The 23,510-nt window shown below is 38.1% G+C and overlaps 1 protein-coding gene across 1 annotated transcript in view; it reads right to left on the bottom strand.

Annotated features, from left to right (window-relative positions):
* LOC122799218 overlaps window positions 1-23,510 on the bottom strand; it is a 1,108,404-nt gene that overhangs the window by 776,812 nt on the left and 308,082 nt on the right. Inside the window, exon 7 of the mRNA XM_044068137.1 lies at window positions 19,637-19,902. Within this exon, the coding sequence (XP_043924072.1) occupies window positions 19,637-19,902 (266 nt within the window). The remainder of the gene's footprint in view (window positions 1-19,636; window positions 19,903-23,510) is intronic.

The raw sequence follows: 23,510 nt of genomic DNA on the forward strand, positions 1-23,510 counted from the left end.
TGTAAAGAAGTGGTCTTTTTATCCTATGACGACAAGGACCCTGAGAGGAATTTGGCAAGTTCCTTAGTCAAATCCCTTTGGAACCTTGTAAAATGTGGCAGGTAATTCACAGACCAAAAGGCAGGAGTCGCTGAAATAAAAATTTGCTTCCCATTTCTGTCCAAGGCTCTAGACACCATGTTTCGGGGGTGAACAGAGGGACATTCCTCAGCAAGTTACTTTTTAATAGATGCGTAAACCACCATGGCATCAACTGGGAGACCACTGCTCAAATGGGCAAGATCCTTGGGTGCAACTAAATACTTGTCTGGATTTCTAGTAATGAGTTCTGTCATATCTGCATCCTTCTAAACCTGATGGGAAATGAGGTCCACCATTTCGCCCATCGAGGGTATCACCCAGGACGCACCTGAGCCATTTTCCAAAAGCCTCAAGAAACACAGACTCCTCTTGGGAAGGGGCTTCAGAAGACCAACCATCTTTCAGTCTCAGAAGTATGAGAATTTCTCCAAATGAGACATCCTCAAGAGGTGAGTGAGGGACTCCCTTCCCATCATCAAACTCGATGTCTAATGTTAGAGACTCCCACAGGGAATCAATGTGCTTCCTCTTGCATTTATGCTTCTGGGAAACTTCTTTGTGGGGATGATCCGAGAAAGACCCGGGAGTGAGTTAGGAGTCTTGTAAAAGGACTGTCTTGAGGCTAGAACAGACCAGCTTCCCTGATGGGACAGAATGAGCAGACTCAGGACCCAGGGCAGACAGCTGTGGACAGGTGGAGCCAACGGAGGCAAGGATGTCCTGTTTCCTGACATGTGGAGAGCTCTCTTCACTGCCTTGAAAGCAGAAGCTGATGGAGAGCCCAGGAACGCACCAGTAGGAGCCGAAGCCATCTGCCTGGAAAAATCTAAGACTTCCCTCACTACCCCTCGATGCAGACGTTTGAGTGAAGTTATCTAGTGCAGAAGCCCAGAAGGGGATGGAAAGCTCTGAAAATCATGGAATCAAATCCCTACCCCTGGATCCAGTACTGAAGGAACAGTTCAAAGATCTCACCAGCTCCATCAACATCAGTGCTGGATAAATCACAGAAGGTGTTGGAGTCGACAAAGGCCGACCATTCAGATCCAACCCAGACAATCCTAGGATTCTTGGATCCAGTACCTCCAAAGCAGTGGGACTGATCAGACTAAGAGTTACCAAGGGTATTTGGGTTGGTCTGACGCTCACAGGTCCAATGAGAGATAGAGCCTGGCGTACTCCCAACTGAATTTGAGCGCTGAGAAATGTTACTATCATCCTGTCCATATTTATTTCAGACAGGCTCCTGGTAGACCTGAAGGACAAGGAAGTAGACAGACGTCTAGAAACGCTACGTGGAGTCTCTCGGAAAAAAAAGGGGAGTGCAGCCCGGATGAGATTGGCTCTGAAAAGAACAGAAGCTGCCTATGGGTAGGTTACTTAGCTGCGGAAGTTTTTGGATCCAAGGTAGTACATGGACCAGAGGCCATAGAAATTTTGGCCAGAGGAGCTGAAGCTGGAGCAGAGTGAGGAGGGCAGTCAGGGGAACGTTTCCTTGACTCGGTTTGCTTTCCTTTGGATTTCGCTCTCTTCTCCCCTTAACATTTATCTACCAGTTCCTGGGTGGATGGGGAAGCTCTAGATACTGAAGAGGAGGAGGAATGCAACAGACCCTTAAAAAAGTATATTTGCTCCTGTGTTCAACGAAGGCCCTGTGGTTGAAGCCAGAACAAATTTCACACTCCACCTTAGGATGTGCAGTCCCAAGACAGTAAAACACACACAGAGTGGGCATCATGGTAAGGTATCTTGTGCCCACAAGACGAACATTTTTAAAAACCAATAGGTTTGTCAGACAGCGTAAAGGAGAACAGGCCAAATCTTTAACAAAAAATAAGTTTAGGAAAGATTACCAGGAACGATAATTAAGAAACTCCCGACAAATGGGAAAAGAACTACCACCAATGGTAAAAGACTACTAGAAAACTAGTAAAAGGAGGAAAAGAAGAGGGAAAGGAGTGAGGCCTAGAGAAATAAAAGAAACAACCCTACAGGATATCCAGTTGAAAACATTTTTGACAGGAGAGGTAGGTGAAACAGTTAAGACTTGACCACATCTCTAGGAAAGGTGATGGAGTAGCCATCATGTATAAATCTCCTCTAGAAGTATCCACAATTAGTACCCCACAAGCCTTTATAACTTGGAACTCAAAAACACTCATCACAAAAGTCCAGCTTAACAAACACAAATCTATAAATATAGCCTGTATCTAATTGGACTCTCCAGGTTAACAAATGTAAAATAAAATAAATAAAAGTTCATAAACTCTGACAGTGAAAATAAAATAAAAATTGAAAAGCACTTCTCTCCTAATAAACTGAGACAAGTCAATCTCATCTGACTGATACAGAGGCAAAGAAGATCTGGTATAATCTGAGGCTTGAGAAAGGATTATTAGTAAAGACAGGAGCTATCCAATGTCTGAGAAGTGGCCGAAGTCGGATCCAAAATCGAATGGTTGAAGAACAGATTGAAAAAGAAAACATCAAATCTTACTCTACTTCTGAAGGTTATGTCCAGCTTTTAATGCTTTGAAAAGGTAGGAACAGAACACTATACTGTTGCCTCTAGTATGACTTGCGTTCTTAACATTCTTAGAAATCTTAAATGTTCCAATTTGTTCTCAATAGCCAAATACAAAGTAGTAGCCACTTTGAGACAGTCTGCTTTGAAACTGTCCTTTCTTCCAGTTCAGATGCAAAAGATACAAACAGTTGACATGAACTTCTTACAGTCTTGATTCTGATCAGATAATAACTCGAGTCATCTGACAAAAGTCCTTTCACCTTTACTTTGAGGGTTTGGAAAGAAGACTAGCAACTAGACAGACTGGTTTAAATAAACTTCTGTGACCGTCATGAGCATAAGAGGAGGATTTGTATGCACACTAGCCTTTTCCTTTGTGAGAAACCTGTCTTCGTGAAAAAACAGGAATGGCTCTTGGCACACCATCCGCTGTAGCAGATATACTCCTAGCTGATGTGATGACAAGCAACAGGGCCATTCTCCATATCAAAAACTTGGGGAGTGCAATTACTGAGGGTTCAAAAAGGGAATCTGGGAGGTTTTCTAGAATAAGATTAAAGTTCAATGACAAAGAAATATACTCTGACAGCATCATCAAATGCAGCACATCTTAAGAAACCACTTTATTGGTTATAAAGATTCTGAGGGTCCATAGGGATGCAAACAGAAACAGCTGAAAGATCTACTTACACTGGGGCACAGCCCAAGCCCTGACATGTACAGAAGGTATTATAGAATCAACAAGACTGAACAACACTATCTATAACAAAAAATACAGATCTCCTAAAATTAATACAATTTGTACTGTGAGATGAAAAATTAAAGGTGGAACTTTTGGAATATAAATGGCAGATTTTGTTAAAAGCCTTTAAGCCACCTGGCTTAAACGAACACATCTCCTTAAAACCAATACTGAAACAAAAGGCAAATGTTTTACAGATAAGTAAAAAATTTATATTTTTAGCATACAATTTTATAAAATGTTGTTACATGATATGTACATATATATATATTTTATATGAATGTATTTCCTATAAATACATATGTTTCACAAACATTGTTTGTATTAAGGCACGAGCTGTATGTAATTGTTTGACACATGCTTCTTTAAGAACAAGGTAATTATGGTTGGCCAATTGGAATATTGTTCTAACATTATAAAAGCAAGGGAACAATTTGATTCCATTCACTCTGATGATGCCATGTTTTGATGGTGAAAGCATTTAATGTGTGGATTAAAACGTTTCGGAATACTTGGTTGGTCGTTGTGTTTTCATTTTATGTATACTCATTTACAGCAGCCAAAACCTGGAACTCTCTTCCCCAGCATATTCTAACTAATCCTGATAATCACAAGTTCAAACAACTACTAAAAGAATACTTCTCAAAACAATGGCTATGCTCCTGTACATCCCCAGGCTGACCATTCACCTCTCTACACTCTTTTTTTCTCTACTAAAAAGAGACTGCCATGCAATACCAGCATTTATGTTTTTACCTATGAGATTAGTGGCCTGTATCTTGTGACTGTTTAATAATAATAAAAATGTATATGTGTTCTACAAATATTGCTTAGATGTTCTCATGAGTCTTGATTACTGTGTACTGCCTAGTTGTAGTCTTTTACAATATGTAATGCTAGCTTTTACAATGTAAGTAATGCTTCTGTGTTTTTTCTTGTAAATCATTATGTAATGTACTTTGAAACTTTTCTCATGTTACTCTAAATCATTATGTAGTGTATTTATGGAGCTTTTCTCCTCGGGTTTCCACTGAAAATGGGCTCCTGTCCCAGTCGGACACTACTCGGTAAACAAATGTAAGATAAAAAAATAAAATAAGCACACGTCAAGACTGGTCAAACAATATGACATGCTTGAGCTACACCATGTCCAAATAACCATGGGAACATCCATTACTATATTCTTGTTAGCTACAGGTCTACCTCATAAACCAAGAAACTCAGACATTATTACCTGAAGTTACTAGAATCATTCATCATCCAGCCCAATGCCATACTCATGAGTGATTTTAAATTACCCCTCCATTAATAGGGAGGCATACATGATCAGTAACATGCAGGGCCAAAGATTCCCTGACTTTGTAAATTCAAATGCTCTTGAGCAGCTAGTCTGCACTCCCACTAGGGGAACAAACATCCTAGATCTGGCACTCACTAATATGGGAGAGTGCTGCACCCCCCCCCCCCCCCCAGTGTGATGTCCTCACTGTTAAGATCAGATCACAAAGTGGTCTCCCCAAAAATAAAAGTAAAACTAGTACTCCCGCTTAACCCAAAAACTTTAGGAATTTAATTTGCTCAATATTAAGGGATGACATAGCTAGTTACCAAGCTCGCCCAAATCCAGAAAACAAAGCGCTGTATGACCATATAAACAACTGCAGAGAAACAGCAGCACCAGTCCGAAATAAACCCATGTCAAACTGCAAAAACAAACCACCCTGGTGGACCCCTAATATTAATAGGTTGTACAACAGAAAAAAAAAATCCTGTCGAGAAGTGAGAGGGAATGTGCACAACAGGGAAAAGTCAAATCTCTGAAAGCAGTCTTTGGTTTAAAAATAGCCTCCAGAGCTAAAGATAACCATAAGGCATTTTTCAGTTATGTCTGCTATCTTAAAGGCAACACCCAACAATGTACAGAATTAATTTTAGATGGCATCGTTTATACCTAGGCAGAAAATATAGCAAACCTGCTGGCTGATATATTTAGCTCAAATTTCACCTCCCCATCACTCCCAGTTCTCCCCCAAGAAAAGCCCTCCACCACTCCACTGCTAATTACCACCAAAGAACAGGTTTCCACTGCGCTCTCTGAAGTTAAAAACACTGCTGCAATGGGGCCTGATGATATACCAAATTGTCCATTAATTTAAATAAAGACTTATCAGGCCCATCAAGATCTCAATTTAACCACAGCCTCCAGACAGTCTTTGTCCCGAAAGAGAAGAGGTCAGCAAAAGTCATCGGGAAATTACAGACCCATACGTTTGACTAGGCTTACATGAAAGGCCATGGAAAAAATAATTACGTACCTGAAATAATGATATAGAAAACCTCTAAACACTGGACCCAACCCAATTTGGCTTTGCCAAGGGCACGTCATGCCAACTGAATCTGGTGGATTTCTTTGAAAAAGTCACTAAGGCCACAGATGAGGGTAAAAGAGTACATACCACCTACATTGACCTGGCCAAGGCATTTGACACAATTCCCCACTCACATATCATAAATAAACTCACAAAGCTGTGCATAAATTCCCAAGTCATCAGATGGATAGCTAACTGGCTCACGGACAGGACACATGGTTAAAGTGGGTGAACCAGATCCAGAAAGAGGCCAGTTACTAGTGGTGTGCCAGAAAGTTCAGTGCTGGGATCACTCCTGTTTGGAATACATTTATCTGAAATTATAGCTAATGTGGAAGGCCTATGGATGACAAAGTCTGCCAATGACTGCAAGCTACGGACAATCACTAAACTCCGCAGTGATGTAGATGTCTTTCAGGAGGGTCTAGATCAAAGAAATGATTGGTGCCAGAAACATGGCTTAAAACTAAATGTGAAAAAATGCATCATTATACCCTTTGGGAAGTCAATTACCCCTGTAAATTACATTATCAACAACATAACCTAAGATTAGACTCAAGGTGAGAGATCTAGGTACACAGATATAGTAACTTGAACATTGACTGCCATGTATACACAAAGGTGGGTTAGTCCTTTTATGTGACATAACTTATAAGTAATGGCATGGCATCCAGATCCAAGAAAATTAAAATATGGCTGTACTCAGCCCTCATCAGACCAATTACTGAATACAATGTGCCATTTGGTATGTACTTAACTAGGCACTTGCAGCTGGAGTAATCTCAGAAGTTCCTTACAAAAAAATAGACAGGGTGTAAACAACATGTCCTATACGGACAGATTAAAAGCCCTATCCCTTTATTATGTCTACTACCGACTACTGAGCGGTGACTTATGTCTGACTTAAAAGGCACTCACAAAAATCCAGCCCTGACAGAAATGCTACAAATCTGCAAAGTCAAACAAGATGAGAGTCAGACAATTTAGGGATCTAAACTTAGTGAGTGACTCAAACAAAATATGCTTGAGAAAGAGATGTGGCTCAGAGATCACCCCTTGTTTGGAACAGGCTTCCTATTCAAATTAAGCAGAGCACTTCCCTAACCCTCTTCAAATGCAATTTGGATCAATGGATGGGGAATCAAAAATTCACACCTAGGGTAGTGCCTATGTCTCATGGACAGGGGCAATCTGTAATACCCAAGGCATAGGCAAAAATCCATGCCATCCTCTTAACCCAGGGCCTAGAAATCTCCTATGAGCCTATATAAAAAATGTGTGTGTGTGTGTGTGTGTGTGTGTGTGTGTGTGTGCGCATGCATACACACACACACACACACACACACACACACACACACACACACACCTATATATATACATATATACACACACACACACACACACACACACACACACACACACACAGTGTGTGTGTGTGTGTATATATATATATATATATATATATATATATATATATATATATATATACACATAAACACACACACACACACACACACATGTACGTGTGTGTGTTTAATCAATACATGACAGGTCAGTCAACTTTATAATTTTCTAATAACCAATGAAAATTTATCCAAACTTCACTAACATTTTCTTTCATCTGATCATAAAACAGCAATGGCAATCTGTCTCACTTTTACATACCAGTGACTAATCTAATAAATTCTTTAAAACTAGGTGCTAGATATTTTTCCCAATTTAATGCAATTATTTTTCTCTCTATTGTTAAGGTCCACAATCTGGAGTAATCTTCTGATTTAATACAAGAAGGAATTTTTCCTTTCAATATTAATTGTTTTTGGCACAATTATAAAATATGTGTCACCTATTAGATTTTTATCTATTGTTTAAATCCCCAACAAAGGTAAGTCGTTAGGTTATACATTCTGCTTAATTTGTAAGGCATAATACTTTTAGATATTTCCACATTAAAAAATTCCAAAAACGCTACAGAAAACTGAACCCATTGACTGTAATACTGATTCTTTACATTCTTCATTACTATCATGAAGATTACTTTTGATAAATAATTCCAGTATCTGCCATTCAATTCAGTATTTAAAGTAATGTCATTTTATTAATTTTAGAGAAAAGACGTTTTAATCTGACAGTTACTACTTATAATTTTCTATTTTTCATTTCATTCATATTTCCTAAAGTGCCTACAAAATTATTTAATGTTGGTTATTTTGAGGGCTTACTATTATACTTTATAAGTACTTCATCTACTCTTAGTAATCTATTATCATCACAAATTGAAATAGTAAACAAGACTTTCATACCTTAGCCAGAAGCTATGGTATTGTAAATTACTTTCACCAACAAATCTAGTATAAGCAACTGGAAAACAGTAAATAAAAATGTTTGGAAAAATTGGTTATTATAAAATTTCCCAACTGATTTAAGCTATAAATTAATGTAGCTACATTATTTATTTTTGATGGTCTTTTCACAAAATGTTTAACCATCCATAACATTTTACAAGACCTTTGCGACTTGGAAATGTATTACTTTTAATTTGATCTTTAATTTCACAAATGGAAATATCTTTCATAAGAATTTTAATATATTTCTCAAAAATTCTCTTTCTTTAGAGAAGTGTATATCATATTATCCAAATCTACGTCAACTACATTCAATTTATTAAAATAAACATTTGTAGTATGCTTTCCAAGGCAGTTGACTTTTCCTGTATTCTCATTTAATAAACATTTTATTTGATTAGCCTTCTTAACTAGGTTATATCTTTCAGCAAGTCTGTGTAAAGTTTGTAAAGTGTAAGAATTTAATAGTCTTGCCTAAAGCTAATTCAGTACAATGTGAGAAAATGTGAGATATTCAGTTTTGTCTTTAAATATTTATTTGTTGATTTATTTATTTATTGACATTTCATTACCAGGAATGTTTGACTAGGTAGGTTGCCCATTTTCAGTGGAGGCCTGGGGAGAAATGTTCCAAAGTGTTAGAAAAACTTTTTAAGAACAATAATTTTAAAATCTTCAAATAATACAAAAATATCTGTAGTTTAATTATACCAAACCAGACAATGTGAAAACACTGGTTAAGAACACATACAACTTATATGACAGTGACTTAATATTTAGAGAAATTTTAGCCGGTTTATAAGAGAAATTAAAGCTATGCTGGTATAATACAAACAGGAATTGCAATATGAAGTGAGAGAAGAGACAGAATTATGGCATATTTAGAAAAACAGTCAAAGAAGACAAACTAAGGAAGTGAGTGAAGAAGGGAGAGTAAGGAGGTGTAAAGTATGAATACGTACATGTTCATATTTAGGGTTATAGTTTAACCTGGGGTTGAGCAAGAACAGAGCCAGATTTTGACTATGAAGTCTTTAAGAATAGATTTAAAGGACTGGATGATTGTACTGACCTGAAGGATACAGGCAAGGAGTTTCAGGCATTTGCAACATTGTAAGAGAACAGACCATGTCCAGCAGATCAGATAGGTTTATGGACACAGAGAAGTTTTTGGCCATTGCATCATAATGACAGATTGGGAACATAATTGTATAGAATGGAATTTAGTGATGGACAAGCAGATGGATGCTGGATAATTTTATAGGTTGTAAAAAGTTGTGCATATGTTTGCTGATGAGGCAGTTCTAACCAATTTAGACGTTTTAATGTTATACAGTGGTGAGTCCTGAAAGGGGTTTTTGTTGCAAATGTTGGCACTTTATTACAGCATTGCCAAGTTTTGATTTTTGTGGTGCCTGGAGGTATGGATGGGTGAGCCATAAAGTGGTGAGTTGAGGAAGTAAGCAGTGGCAAGTATAGTTTTAGCTGTGGTGGTGCAAAAGTGTTTGGCTGTGCAAAGCATGCCTAATTTTTGGAATTTTTTTTAAATCAGTTTTGTATATGCAGGTCAAATGCACAAAGCCATGTCTGACCCAGAGCTGCTAGATATGCTACACCTAAAGAAATCCCAATCCCTGCGTGCCATATGCTCCAGGGACCTAAACCTCATTACCACAATAAACAGAACATGCTGGAGGAACAGGTTCCTAACCCAGACACTTCCCATACTCTGGAACAAACTTCCCATTCACATCAAGCAGAGCACTTCACTGACCCTCTTTAAGAGAAATCTTGACGCGTGGACGAGCAACAGTAAGTTCACCCCCGGGATCACTTAAGTGGTCTTGTTTGATGGGGCACTGGGAACTAACTTTGGGCGGCATGATGCCAGGGAATCTTCTTGGGCTAGGTTATATAGGCTCCAGGGGTGTTAGGTTCATAGGTGTGTATGTGTACTAGGCTATGTAAGATTATCATCCACTATTATCCCTAATAATTTGCTATGTGAAGTGATTTCAGTGGTTGTATTACTGAAACAGAACATTTTTAATTTTTTTTTTCCAGAGAGGGATTTGGGGAAATCAGTATTAGTATTTTTTTTTTGTTGTTGCTGAGCGTGAATTGTGAGTTACAAAGCCATATTTCAGTGGCTATTAAAACTTCCTGAAGAATTCTTTGGAGATGTGCCAGCTGTCTGATGTGCATTAAGTGGTGGAATCGTACGCTTACTGTATTAGGGAGACCTGTAGTAAGGATATGTGGAGGGTGACAGCATGAATGTTAAAGAGGAGAGGATCAAGAACACAGCTTGGGGTACACTGGTAATGACTGGGAAGTATGAAGAGAGGGTGGAGTGCCCATTTATTGACAGATACCTAATGGACATGTAGCTTTTAAACCACAGAGGTTGGGCTGAGCTAGACCTGGTGGGAACATCTGAAGTAGAAATTTGCTGTGACAAACTGTGATGAAGGCTTCAGACAAGTCTAGAAACAAACAGGAGTTTAGTCTGACAATACTTCTAGTTTTGGCAGTATCTATAAAGGTTAAAAGTGTAGTGTTAGTACTACAGGAGGGATGGAAGCCATGTTATCTGAGAGATAAGAGTTCTTCCTGCAGGAAATAAATTTACCAATTATTTTTGCATACATTTTTAAGTATTTTGGAGAGAGAAGAAAAGATTGAGATAGGACTAAAATCAGAAAAGTCTGTTGAACTTCCTCCTTTACTTAGCGGGATAATGTGATTTTTCAAGAGGCAGAATGTGGGATTCCTGGACCTACCTATTTAAAAGGAGTGAGACAGGACAGGCAATGCTGTCGTCTGCTATTTTAAGGTACTTGCTTGGAAGGTCATCAGCTGACGCAGAGTATGGTTTGAGTTTAAGAGTAGTTTTTATACAGGATGTGGGCACAAGTCTGAAGGCGAAAGTGGATGTGATAAAATGTACCTGTTGGGCAGGGTTGGAACTGGATGTTGGGGAATCTTCGGTTAGGGATAATATACTATCTATGAAATAAGAGTTGAATTCTACTGCAGTTTTAAGTGGTGAGTTATTGGGAGAGAGATTATTGTGGAATTTTTGACCGGGGTGCAAGATTTCTTTAATAGTTGATCAGAATTTTTTTTAGGCTTGTTCTGAAAGTTGTTATACAACAGTTTTTTTGTCTTCATTTATTTGCATTTGAGTGCACTTGTGATGCGTTCTGAAATTTTAATGATACTGTGGCTTTTTCTATTTTTGCCATTCCTTCCACACTTTTTTCTCTATCTACTCCTTTTAGATAGCAAAATTGCATAAGTTGTTTTTGGCCTCTTCCTTCTAGGAAGTGCAAGGTTATTTATGAAAGTCGTATTGAATTCATTTATGGCATCATCTAAAGGAAGGCTTTTGAGGATGTTCAGAGTTAAATGATGATAGGGTGGTAGCAAATATTTTTGGGTTACACTTGGATAGACTGCATGTTGTTTTTTAAACATGATGTTTAATTGATGAGTTAGATGTCTGCTTGTATAAATTGGATGAGGGTTGCTCACAGAGTCCGACATTGTACCTTTAGTGGTAAAGTTGCAAGGGTTGGGAATTAGGATTCAGCCATTTTTAATTTCTCCAAGGATTTTGGGTTTCTAATACCATGAAGGGAATGGACCCCATTCCTAAGTCAAAGTACGATTAAAGTTCATGAAATTAGTACTGTTTCACTCTTTGATGTTAGCCAAAAGTGCTCTTCGCAGCACCTGCAATGTGCCTAGTAATGACTCTTTCTGCAATTCGTACGATGTTACATGAACTGGTAACATATCTACATATGATTCTAAATTCTTTTTAAAAAAAACAGTTGCTCCTACTACTATTGGAACTGTCTGGGTATCATTCTTCAACATGGCTCTCGTTTCTACCTGCAGATCAAGGTATTTTATGACTTAGTGTCTCTCTCTACACAAGACACTGTAGTCACTAGGTGTGGTGATTTCAATTATCAATGCTACTTTTGTCTTCTTTTCTTGGACCACTATATCCGGTTTTCTAGCATCCATCTTTTGAACTGTTGGTATTGGGTGATCCCATGTGGTATAAACTTCATTTTTGAGGATTCTTTGTGGTCCACGTTTCCAGTGTTTTTCCACCACTTCAATACCATAATGCTTGCACAATCTCCGCGTAACAGTCTCGCCACATTATTATGCCTTTCAGTATACAGTCCCTCTGCCATTCGTGCATCACAACCAGCAATAAGGTGTGTGACCGTTTCCAATTTGGCTTTAGAAAGCCTACATATGACTGTTTCTCCCACATGTTCAATGGATTTTGTAAACCAGCATGTACATAGCCCACTGTCATGGGCTCTTAATATTAACCTTTCATTTTTTGATGTGAATTCACCTCTCCTTAACCACTCCTGCTTTCCTTTTTGATCAACATGAGGCTCTTCCAGAGGTTTTCTATTCTTGCAACTATATTTATGTTTTTTCTACATTTCTTGCCTTATCATCTGGTCCTTCACCTTATATTCTTTCTTTTGCTATTTAGCACATTCAGTTGCTGCCTGGTTTTTATCTACTTCTGGTTTGATTTCCATTCCTGCTTGACATCTATATGCTTTTGCTAAATTAAGCAGATATGTCATCTTAGATTTATTCTCCTCATGTTTCAAAACTTTCACTACATTTGGATCCTGTGAGGTCAGCAGATATGTGTGGAGTCCCACGATTGCAGATCTATACAAGTAATCAATTTCAAGGAGGCCCATCCCTCCCTTAGAATAATCTTGGTATACAATGATTTTTATAAATCATTTGGTGAGCATGAAGCATCTTTCTTGTTTTAATTTCCAATTTATCCACCACTTTTTGGGGCTAGTCAATCACTCCACAACTATAAGTTAGGACAGGAAGAGGAAATTGATTTATGGCTTGGATCTTGTTCCTAGATGTCAATGATGTTTGCGGGATTAATTTAAGTCTACTAAAGTACTCCTTACTGAGCTTTATTCACATTTGTTCATGTTTTACTTCATCAATTCCCAAGTATTAATACACTCCCTCTTGCTCAAGTTCTTTTATATCACATTCTTGTCCCAAACTGATGTTTTCCTGGTGCTGCAGTTTTCCTTTTTTAAAGGTCGCTTCTGCACATTTATCAAGACCAAATGACATTCCAATATCATCTGAAAAAGTTTTGACAACCTGTAGCTGCGCTTTCAGTTCCTCATCTGATGAGCTATACAGTGATGAGCTATACAGTTTTAAATTGACAAAGAGAAGATGAGAAGTCATTAGACTTTTTTCCAGAAGCCAAATTGTAGCCATAGCCTAAGCTGTTAAATAAACAGCTTAATGGATTAATGGCAGGGCAGAATAGCAACGGTGACAGTTACCCTGGAATATCCCCCTTTTGTTTTTTATCCCTGGGATAATAATCTGTCCTTTATCATGGCTTAATTGCAAAATGGTCTTCCACTGTTTCATGGTTACTGTAAGGTAGTCAATCAGTGTAGGGTGTATCTTATACCTTTTTAAGCACTCTTTTATCCATGAATGTGGGATACTATCAAATGTTTTTTGTAGTCAACCCAAGCCATACTTAGATTCTACCCCTTATTACAGTTCTCCACTATAACTTTGTTTAACAAAATATGATCCTTTGTCCCATATGACTTTCTTTTATTGCCCTTTTGTTCTACTGCCATAACTGAACTTACATCTAAATGACTATAAACTCTGTCGGTGTCAATTCCCATGTATAGCTTATACCTCATCAGAAGACAAGGTATTGATCTACAATATTTAGGGTAGTTTGCAGGTACACTCAAGAAAGAGCACTGTTTTCCTGTTGTTAACCAGTGCAGTGTCTGTTCGGGGTGTGCATATAAACAGTTCTTACTCATAGCTAGATCCTTGTGCAAAGTTAATACTTTAAGCCAAAAGTTAGGTACTGCATCTGGGCCTGGAGTTTTCCAGTTAGAAGCTTTTTGTTTCAATCTCTTTGGCTGTTATTTCATCCCATTCATATCCTGTACCTTTAAACTTCGTATTCTTTCTTTTACTTCTTCTATCCATTTAGCATCTTTGTTATGTTCCACAGGATCTTCATAGATACTTCTCCAAAATGCATCTACTTCCTATTTTTTTGGCAGTCTTTCAAATTCTTTTTACCTTATTTCCCAATTATCTATAAAACTTTTTTGGGTCATCAATAGATTGCTTATTTTGTGCTTTTCCCTTATATTTATCTTCGTATCTTCTGTGTCTTTCCGCCTGTTTTGAAATGTTTGGTTTGTCTCCAATAGTGCACATTAGATCCTGGTCTGCTGTAATACTGCTCATTGCTTTTATCACATCTATATTTCTTAGTATTTTTGTTGATCTGTTCCCTCTTCCATAACCTTCTAACAATGACACTTGTCTTAGCTGTTTAATAGTTTTCTCTATTTGAGATTTCCATGATGGTATTCGCTTTCACCCCCTCTTTTCTCTCGCTACCCTCTGTTCCTGTGGTAGAACTTTTATCAGTTATTAATTTAGCAGCGCAGTACTATATTCTTATAACTTCTGTTAGATCGCATGGATTTCTATGGACAATCCTACTTACTGTGTTCATTTGTTTTATCAAGCTTCTGACTTTTGGGGTTTTATTAACCTTCTGCAGTCTATTTCTCTCATTGATCTTGATATATCTGTCTGTCTATTAAATCAAGTAGCTCTTCTCAACTCATTTTCTTCCAAACTGAGGGCACATCCCTTGTTTTCAGTTTCCTGCGGGCATGCTATAGAAAGTTCTACAGCATCTTCCTGTGGCCCATTCTCTTTAATTTCATCCTGTATCTTCTGTTGTTCTGTCATATGGGAACTCACTGGCCTATCACTTCTCAACACTGACTGCATCAGCGTTTCCACAGTTTCCTGTTCCTTTCCTTGCGGTCTAGCTTCAATGAACATTTATACTAGTTTCCTGTGGAAAGCTCCAAAATATCTTGATATGGCACCTAGCAATTGCTTCCTCTGATCTACTGGTTTCCGCTTAATTTGGATATCCATTGCTCTATCCTGTTGTGGTGCTTTCTGCATTTGATTTTCTACACTAAATCGTTCTCTTTGCAGCTGTTCCATTACCGCAATTTCTATTTCTTTGACTTCTCCATTACTAATCTCTTTTTCTACTTTTCCTCTTAGTCTTCTTAATTTTTGTATTGTAAAGTTTTCCATATCTGGATTCCTTTGCCTATATTTTCTTCAAATATCTTTGGTGCTTCTCTTTTGTATTAGTTTTGCATCCTCCTTTACACCATATTAAATCTCTTTTCCTTTCCCATGTCCATATTTCTTCTTCAAATGCCTCCTGATATTCTTGTTTTTCCTTATTCTGGAAACTCACTCCATCATGCTGTGATGTAGCCTGTTTTAGGCCTTCTACATTAAATCATTCACTTCACAGGCACTCCATAATTTCAACTTCTATTTCTTTATCTTCTGCTTTACTAATCGTCTTTCCACATTACATCTTTGTGCTATTAATCTTTTTATTGTGAAATTTCTCATATCCGGATGCCTTTGTCTGTATTTCTCTTTGAATATCTTTGAGACTGCCTTCTCTATATTAGTTAATTTGGCTTTCTCCTTAAATATTGCACCATATCAAATCCCTCTTTCTTTCCCCATGTCAATATTTCTTTTTATTTTTCAAATATCTCTAGGTTTTGTTGTTTATATTTTCTCAATTCCTCAGAGGCTTCTTTTTCCCAAGAGATCAACGTTTCTTGATCTATATACTGTTTTTCAAAAGTCTGTTGCATTAATGAACACAAATTTTTATTTGAAGCTTGTGTCAATTTTTCCTGCGGAATTATTTTTCTTTCCTCTAATTTCTCTCTTAATCGTTTTGTATATCTTTTGTCTGGAAATTCTGGGCTTTTTATATAATATTAACAATACATAATTTATTTCTTATCATCAATAGTCTACTCTATTGTCTTTATGGTTCTTCTTTGACCAATCAATTTTTGTTGATTTTGTGGACTGTGGCTTCCTTCTACAACAGGGGGGCCATCCTCCCCATGAGACTGGCTGGGCCCCATTACAGGAAGGTTTTCGTATTTTGAGGATTCTACACTGTCACCTTTTCCAGTCCTGACACCTGTGCGCCTACCAGTACTGGGCACTTTTTTATCCTGGGTCTTGTGCACCAAGCTATCTTTTTTATTTTTGATTTACTTCTATGATATATGCTATATAAATACAGTCTATATATCAGTGTCGCCTTGGTGAGAATTTGTGAAAAACAGGGTCCACCTCGCGATGGTACTCACCAAGACCTCAGGATTAATTCAATTTCAGCACTACTACTCTTCTTTGCTTGCTGACCTTTCATCTCTCCATTAGTATAATAAGGAATTTGATGTATTGTTATGATATGTAGGGCTATTAATTAGTTATGTGTAACCATACAAGTTCATGCTAAATGTTAGGGCAGGTAGAGGTTATGTTCAACCAACGGATAACTAATACAACTTAGTAGTTTTTTCTTGTGAAATTGTTATGGACAACCAATATAGGACATCTTCCAGTGTAGCTGTAATGTCACTAGGAGGGATGCAAGGACAGTAACACATTTGTTTATATTTATTTATTTTCAGGGAAGTAACTGGCTCTGAATTGAATTGAATTTTGGCATTGGTTTGCTGTAGAGGGAAATGTGGCAGTTGTTATGAAATACTAATGCAATGCCACAACCATTCCTCTTTATACATTTATTATGGATATTATAGCTGGGCGGGGGGGTGTAATTTCGGAGTCATTTATGCTGGGTTTAAGCCAAGTTACAGCATGACAATCAGGCTCATGTTGAGTAATCCAGGTATGTACTTCAGTACTTTTATTTATTATGCTTCTAATATGTATGGCGGCAAAAGTTAGACTACCTGGGTTGGGTGTTGATTATTTTTGGGGTTAGAGTACTGTGCGGAAGAGAACTGTCGATGTTGGTTGTGACAGGCAAGGCTAGAATTAGTCCTCCTAGGAGGATTTTTGTATACTAGAGTATTACTGATCCGTGTTTACTTGGAGAGTAATTTCCCATTTACATTTATTTTTATTTGAGTTAAACAGAGTTTATCTGTCTAAATTTAGGGTAAAGTGAGTAGTGTCATTAAAAAGGTTTGGCATGATGTGTGGAGAGTTTACTGATAGGTAACTGGACAGAGCTGCAGAGATGTTGAGAGCTATTAACTAATGGAAGGATACGTTATGGCTCAGTACAAACAGAACAATAGAGGATAAGTGGTGTAATAGCATGATTAAGCAAAGGGATCTGTATTTTACTGACAGCAGGAAGTGGGGAAGAAAGAATAAGGAAGCAAGAAGCTGTAGAATATCTAGTGGTGGTGAAGGTTTAAAGGTGGTAGAAGGTAGGTATGAAGGAAGCATTTTCTGTGAAAGAAGATAATTGGGTTGTCCTGGTAACTTATCAGGTTTCTGAAATACAAAAAATAGAGAAGTTTAAAAGGATAGAGTTTGAGGATATAGTTAAGATAGGTAGGAGTAAGGGTCTACTATTTGGGAAAAGTAGAAGTTGAAGTGTATAACATTAAACAGAGACTTGCTGGGGAGGGGTCTCAGGATGAATGGATATAGTGCAAACTACTATTAGACGGAGAAAGGTTGGTGGGGATGATGTTAAATGGCAAATGGAAGATGAGAAATGGGAAAATTCAAAAGGAGTGTTTGTATGATAGTAATGTTGTTTGAAGCAATTTGGGGAATGGTGAAGGGTGTATGTGGGAAATATAATGGTAACGTAAGAGGGGTGGGTGGGAATCTGGCGTAGGGTACTGGAGCAAAGCGAAACAGAGCATAGTGGGCTCCCTACATTCAGGTCAATTATTAGAGAGGAATCAGTTTATAGCCAGTAGAAAGATATTAACAAGGAGGCACAAAGTAGAAGACTTTTCTTACATTTAATGAATGCATAAATCAGGAAGCAAGGGAGACTAAGTATGTGGTATACACAGAGCAATCTAATGGTCAACAGAAGGGGCAGTGGCCAACTCAGTAAATGGTTCTTAGCCTTCAAGGACTATTCCTTTTGGAGGAATATCACAGCCATGTTACAGAGCACAGGGCAGGAACGTATTTTAGTCGTTAGAGTTAATGCAGAGCATGGCACTTCTTCATACTAAACTTGCTTACACGGCACAACAAAAAAGTTGTCAGTGAAAACGTTCAGGATTTTGGGCCTTGTGGCAGAGTTCCTACAACATCAGTGTCAAGACTGGATATAGTGACCACAGGCTCTTCAGTGTGAAGGAAGATGGTGACTGAGTAGAAGTGAAATTAAGTTAATTCTATCTTTATTAACCTTTTGGTATTTTTAACTTCTCAATAACAAATTTTATTTTAATATCTTCATCCCACCCTTTAATTTAATAAATGCATACATATATATATATATATATATATATATATATATATATATATATATATAGTAGAATAATGTAATTAAATGAGTTATTAAGGTCCACATACTCTAATTTCTTTAAACAGATAATCTTTAAAAAATGATAATTTTTTTTAAAATATGCTGGTATTTCATATATTGACAAGTTTTTCTTTTTACCACCTAATAAATATACATATTATTCACCTTTCCTCATCTTCTCTCTGTTTTCTACTCAACTTCCACACCACATCTCTTAGTTCTCCTACTCATAAATGTGAAATAGTAATTCTGATATTTTATACCTCATTGCATATGCCAAACTGTCTTGTATAGATCTGTGATAACTATATTCTATTGATTGCAGATTTCTTCTTGTATAGTTACTTTTCAGTTATGATATGCTCATATTACAACTAAGTTTTATGTTTTACTCTTTTCCATAAAACAATTTTGTTACTGGAGTTTTTCTTCCTAGGCCTCTAAGCTGAAAAGGGGCTAACACAATCCAGTCGGACTCTCCTGGTCAAGAAAAACAAACAATAATAATAACAAGGTGATGGTTAAAAAAATAAATAAATAAAAAATGTAAAAAAAAGCAGAGGATAAGGACAAATTAAGTGGTCAATAATACAAGCTGATACTTCCATGGTGGTGTAGTAACAGCAGATGCCAGTGTGAAACAAGGGCCTTATCACCAGTCCTGAAAGTGTCCCTTGCTGCAACAGATGAACTCAACATCACAGCTAACTTTGAAAGTAAAAGAAACAAACCAGAATGAAGAAGTACTGCCAGAAAGGACCCCAGTCAGCTAGGAGGAATAATGTTATCTTGAAGACATCCTGCTTAAGGAAAGAAAATAAACACACACTATCCATTTATTTAAACAGTCTGATTAAATTATTCAGTAACCAGGTTACTTGTCTGTAAGTTTTACCGATTTTGAAAAGAAGTGGTAGTCACATCACTCAAACCTAGGTTTTTCAGGTTTGAGACAACACAGTACACAATGCAAGTCTTTGCTAATTTTATTTTACAAATGTCCTTCACAGAGAACACAGCTGAAAATGAAGAAATGCATTCTAAAAAAAATCTCTACATGCATACACAGATAACTTGGCGAAAAATAATTTACAGTACCTGGCCAAAAGATAACTTTGTAAGAGTTTCCTTAATGTCCATTTCTTTCAGTTCATCATATGTTGCTCCAAAACCTTCATGATGATACAAGAACCTCTGAATGAATGGAACAATGCTACGAACAAAGTTCTGTAACACAGGACATGGCCTGTAGTTCTCAGTCTGGGCCTCAAAACGAATGCATGATGACAACTTCTGAATGCCACAGATTTCCAAGAAGAGTGCTCTGTCCTCTTCCCTGAATTGTGCCTGAGTCTCTCTCTCACCTGGTAAAGAAAAGAATGGAAATTTTTACCAAATACATAACAGGTACAGCATCAGTAGATAAGGTGCAGTTATTTACAAATATCACTTTTTGTCAAATGCAAAACCACATATGAAACTGCACACTGCTGTCAGAAACTTTACACTTGTGAAAAACTTTAACCTATATTTAGTGTCTTGACAAGTGTTTTAAAGCTGGGAAAGAATGGGCCTCAAGCAAAACTTTTGTCAAAAAATCCAACCAAACTGTTTAATGCCCTCCAAAGTAAATTATCGTTTATATTACATACTTCAAACTAAATGTGCACACAGATATATCTTTATACATACAACACTATTTGTGCGTGTGTGTGTGTGTATATGTGTATATATATATATATATATATATATATATATATATATATATATATGTGTGTGTGTGTGTATGTATACACACACATAGGATCATAGGTTCATACTAGGCTATCTGCCCGAGGGCATTTACAAGCCTAGCCCATAGTTTTGTGGCTTACGCCACCCCTTTAGTATGGGGAACTATACCCATTATTTTGCTGTGCCTCTGTCGAGCAGTGACACTGAGGTAATCCCTGGGGTATATCTGCGATCTCCCATCCATTGGTCAAGATTTCTCTTGAACAAGGCCAGCGAGGTGCTCTGCCTCACATATACCGGGATTTTATTCCACAGCATAGGGAGTCTTTGGGTGATGAATCTATCCCTCCAGCACGTCCTATTAATAGCCGTGTCGAGGTTTAAGTCTCCGCCCTTGTGGCTCTGACAGATCTAGATTTTTGAGGTGAAGCATATTCATCAAATCTGGGTTTGACATGGCCTTGTATGTTAGGCAAAGGTCACCTCTGAGCAAGCGTGCGACTGAATAGAGCTGGAGTTCTTTCAGTCGGGCAGCATAGGACAGATGTTTGAGACCCTTTATCCTTTTGGTGAGGAACTTTTGTGGCCTCTCCAGCTGCTGCAAGTGTCGGGTCAGATACATTCGAATGGGGCATTGTACTCAATCATTGGTCTGATGAGTGATGAGTATAGGGAGACTATGACCTCCCTTGATCTAGATGAGAATCCTTCATGATAAGGTGGGCAATGTAGAAGGTCTTCCTAACTACTTTAGCTACATGGGTGTCGAATGACAGACTACTATCAACCTGGGTCCCCAGGTCCCTGATAACTTCTTCTGTGCTCAGTGGATTGCCACCTATTTGGTAGCTAGGGGTAACCTTGTTTTTCCTGAAGGGTATGACTATGCATTTTTTGGCATTTAACTTTAGGCCATGGCTCTGGCACCAGTTATCCGTTTCTGTGAGACCCTTCTGAAGGATATCTGTGGCAGATGTGTTTTCTACTATGGCGCCCAGTTTGCAGTCATCTGCAAACTTTGTCAGCCATAAACCTCCTGTGTTTGCTTGTACTTCAGAAAAGTAGATGCCAAACAAGACTGGGCCCAGGACTGAGCCCTGTGGTACACCACTTGTGACAGGCTTTGAGTCTGACATGGCGCCAGCAACTCTGACCCTGTGGGTTCTGTCACTCAGCCAGTTTGCAACCCATCTTGTGATGTATGGGTTAACATTTAAGCTGATAAGTTTTTCAATGATACCCGAGTGGGGTATTGTATCGAAGGCCTTCGCCAGATCGAGGTAGGCTGTATGGACTGCCTTTCCCTCATCAATGGCTTTGGTGACTGTTTCAAAAGTCAACCAAGTTTAGAAGGCATGATCTGCCTTTGACAAAGCCAAACTGGGATGGATTCAAAGTCTGCAAATTCCCTATGTCTTTATTTATGAGGTCCATTATGATCCTCTCCATGGCTTTGCAGATAAGGCTTGTCAAGCTAATGGGCCGGTAATTTCCAGGGTCAGTGGAGGCACCGCCTTTGTGAAGTGGGACCACAGTTGCAGTGCGCCACTCCTGGCACGTATCCAGAGGTAAGACTATGATTAAACAGCTGTCCTAGCTGTGGGTTTAATTCCTCGTTGAGTTCGTGGAGCACACAGCCGGGGACACCATCAGGTCCCATGGATGCTGTGTTTTTTGCTTTGGAGAGAGCAGTTCTCACTTGGGCGTTGGAGATGTTTGGGGGGCTGCAATCGCTTGGTATAGATATCTCTCCTTTTTTATATACAGTGGATATAAAAAGTGTATACACCCCGGTTAAAATCCCAGGTTTTTGTGATATAAAAAAAAAAAAAAAAAGAGTGCAATAAATCATTTCAAAACCTTTCCCACCTTTAATGTGACCTATAATTTGTACAATTCAATTGAAAAACAAATTTGTTAGGGGAAAAAAATATAAAAAAATAAAAACATACAATAAGCTGGTTGCATAAGTGTGCACATCTTTAAACTAATACTTTGTTGAAGCACCTTTTGCTTTAATTACAGAATTCAATCTTCTTGGGTACACACCTGCCATCAATTAAAGAGACTCTGATTAACCCCAAAGTTCAGCTGTTGTAGTAAAATTTTCCTGATATTTACTCAGTTGCCTTTTACAGCAAAAGCCATGATTCACAGACAGCTTACAAAGCATCAAAGGGAAATCATTGTTGAAAGGTATCAGTCAGGAGAAAACTACAAAAAAAATTCCAGAGCATTGGATATACCATGGAACACAGTGAAGACAGTCATCAAAAAGTGGAGAAAATATGGGACAACAGTGATGTTGCAAAGAACTGGATGGCCCCCCAAAATTGATGAAAAGACAAGACAACTGGTCACTGAGGCTGCCAAGAGACCTACAGCAACACTGAAGGAGCTGCAAGAATTACTGTCAAGTACTGGTTGCGTACTACATGTGACAACAATCTCCCATATTCTCCATATGTTTGGCTTATGGGGTAGGGTTGCAAGACGTAAGCCTTTTCTTACACAGAAAATCATCCAGGCCCGGCTAAAAATTTGCAAAACAATACATCAAGTCTCAGAAAAGCATGTGGAAAAATGTGTTATGGTCTTACGAGACCCAGGTTGAACTTTTTGGCCACAATTCCAAAATGTACTTTTGGTGCAAAAGCAACATTTCGCATCACCAAAAGAACACCATACCCACGGTGAATCATCGTGGTGGCAGTGTCATGCTTTGGGGTTGCTTTTCTTCACCTGGAACAGGGGCGTTAGACAAGGTGGAGAGAATTATGAACAGTTCCAAATGCCAGTCACTTTTGGTCCAAAACCTTCAGGCATCTGCTTAGAAAGCTGAACATGAAAAGGAATTTCACCTTTCAATACAATGACCCCAAGCATGTATCCAAATCAACAAAAGAATGGCTTCATGAGAATAAAACTTAAGTTTTTGAATGGCCCAGCAAGAGTCCACACCTTAATCCAACAGAAAATCTGTGGGGTGACCTGAAGAGGGCTGTGCACAAGAGATGCTATCACAAACTGACAGACTTGAAGAGCTTTTGCAAGGAAGAGTGGGCAAATTTTGCCAAGTCAAGATGTGCCATGCTGACAGACTCCTACCCAAGAAGACTGAATGCTGTAATTAAATGAAAAGGTGCTTCAACAAAGTATTAGTTTAAGGGTGTGCACACCTGTTTTATTTTTTTATATTTTTCTACTAACAGATCTGTTTGTTTTTCAATTGAACTGT

The sequence above is a fragment of the Protopterus annectens genome, chromosome 4.part0 (assembly GCF_019279795.1).
Source record: "Protopterus annectens isolate FY-2018-M chromosome 4.part0, PAN1.0, whole genome shotgun sequence".
Lineage (NCBI taxonomy): Eukaryota > Metazoa > Chordata > Ceratodontiformes > Protopteridae > Protopterus > Protopterus annectens.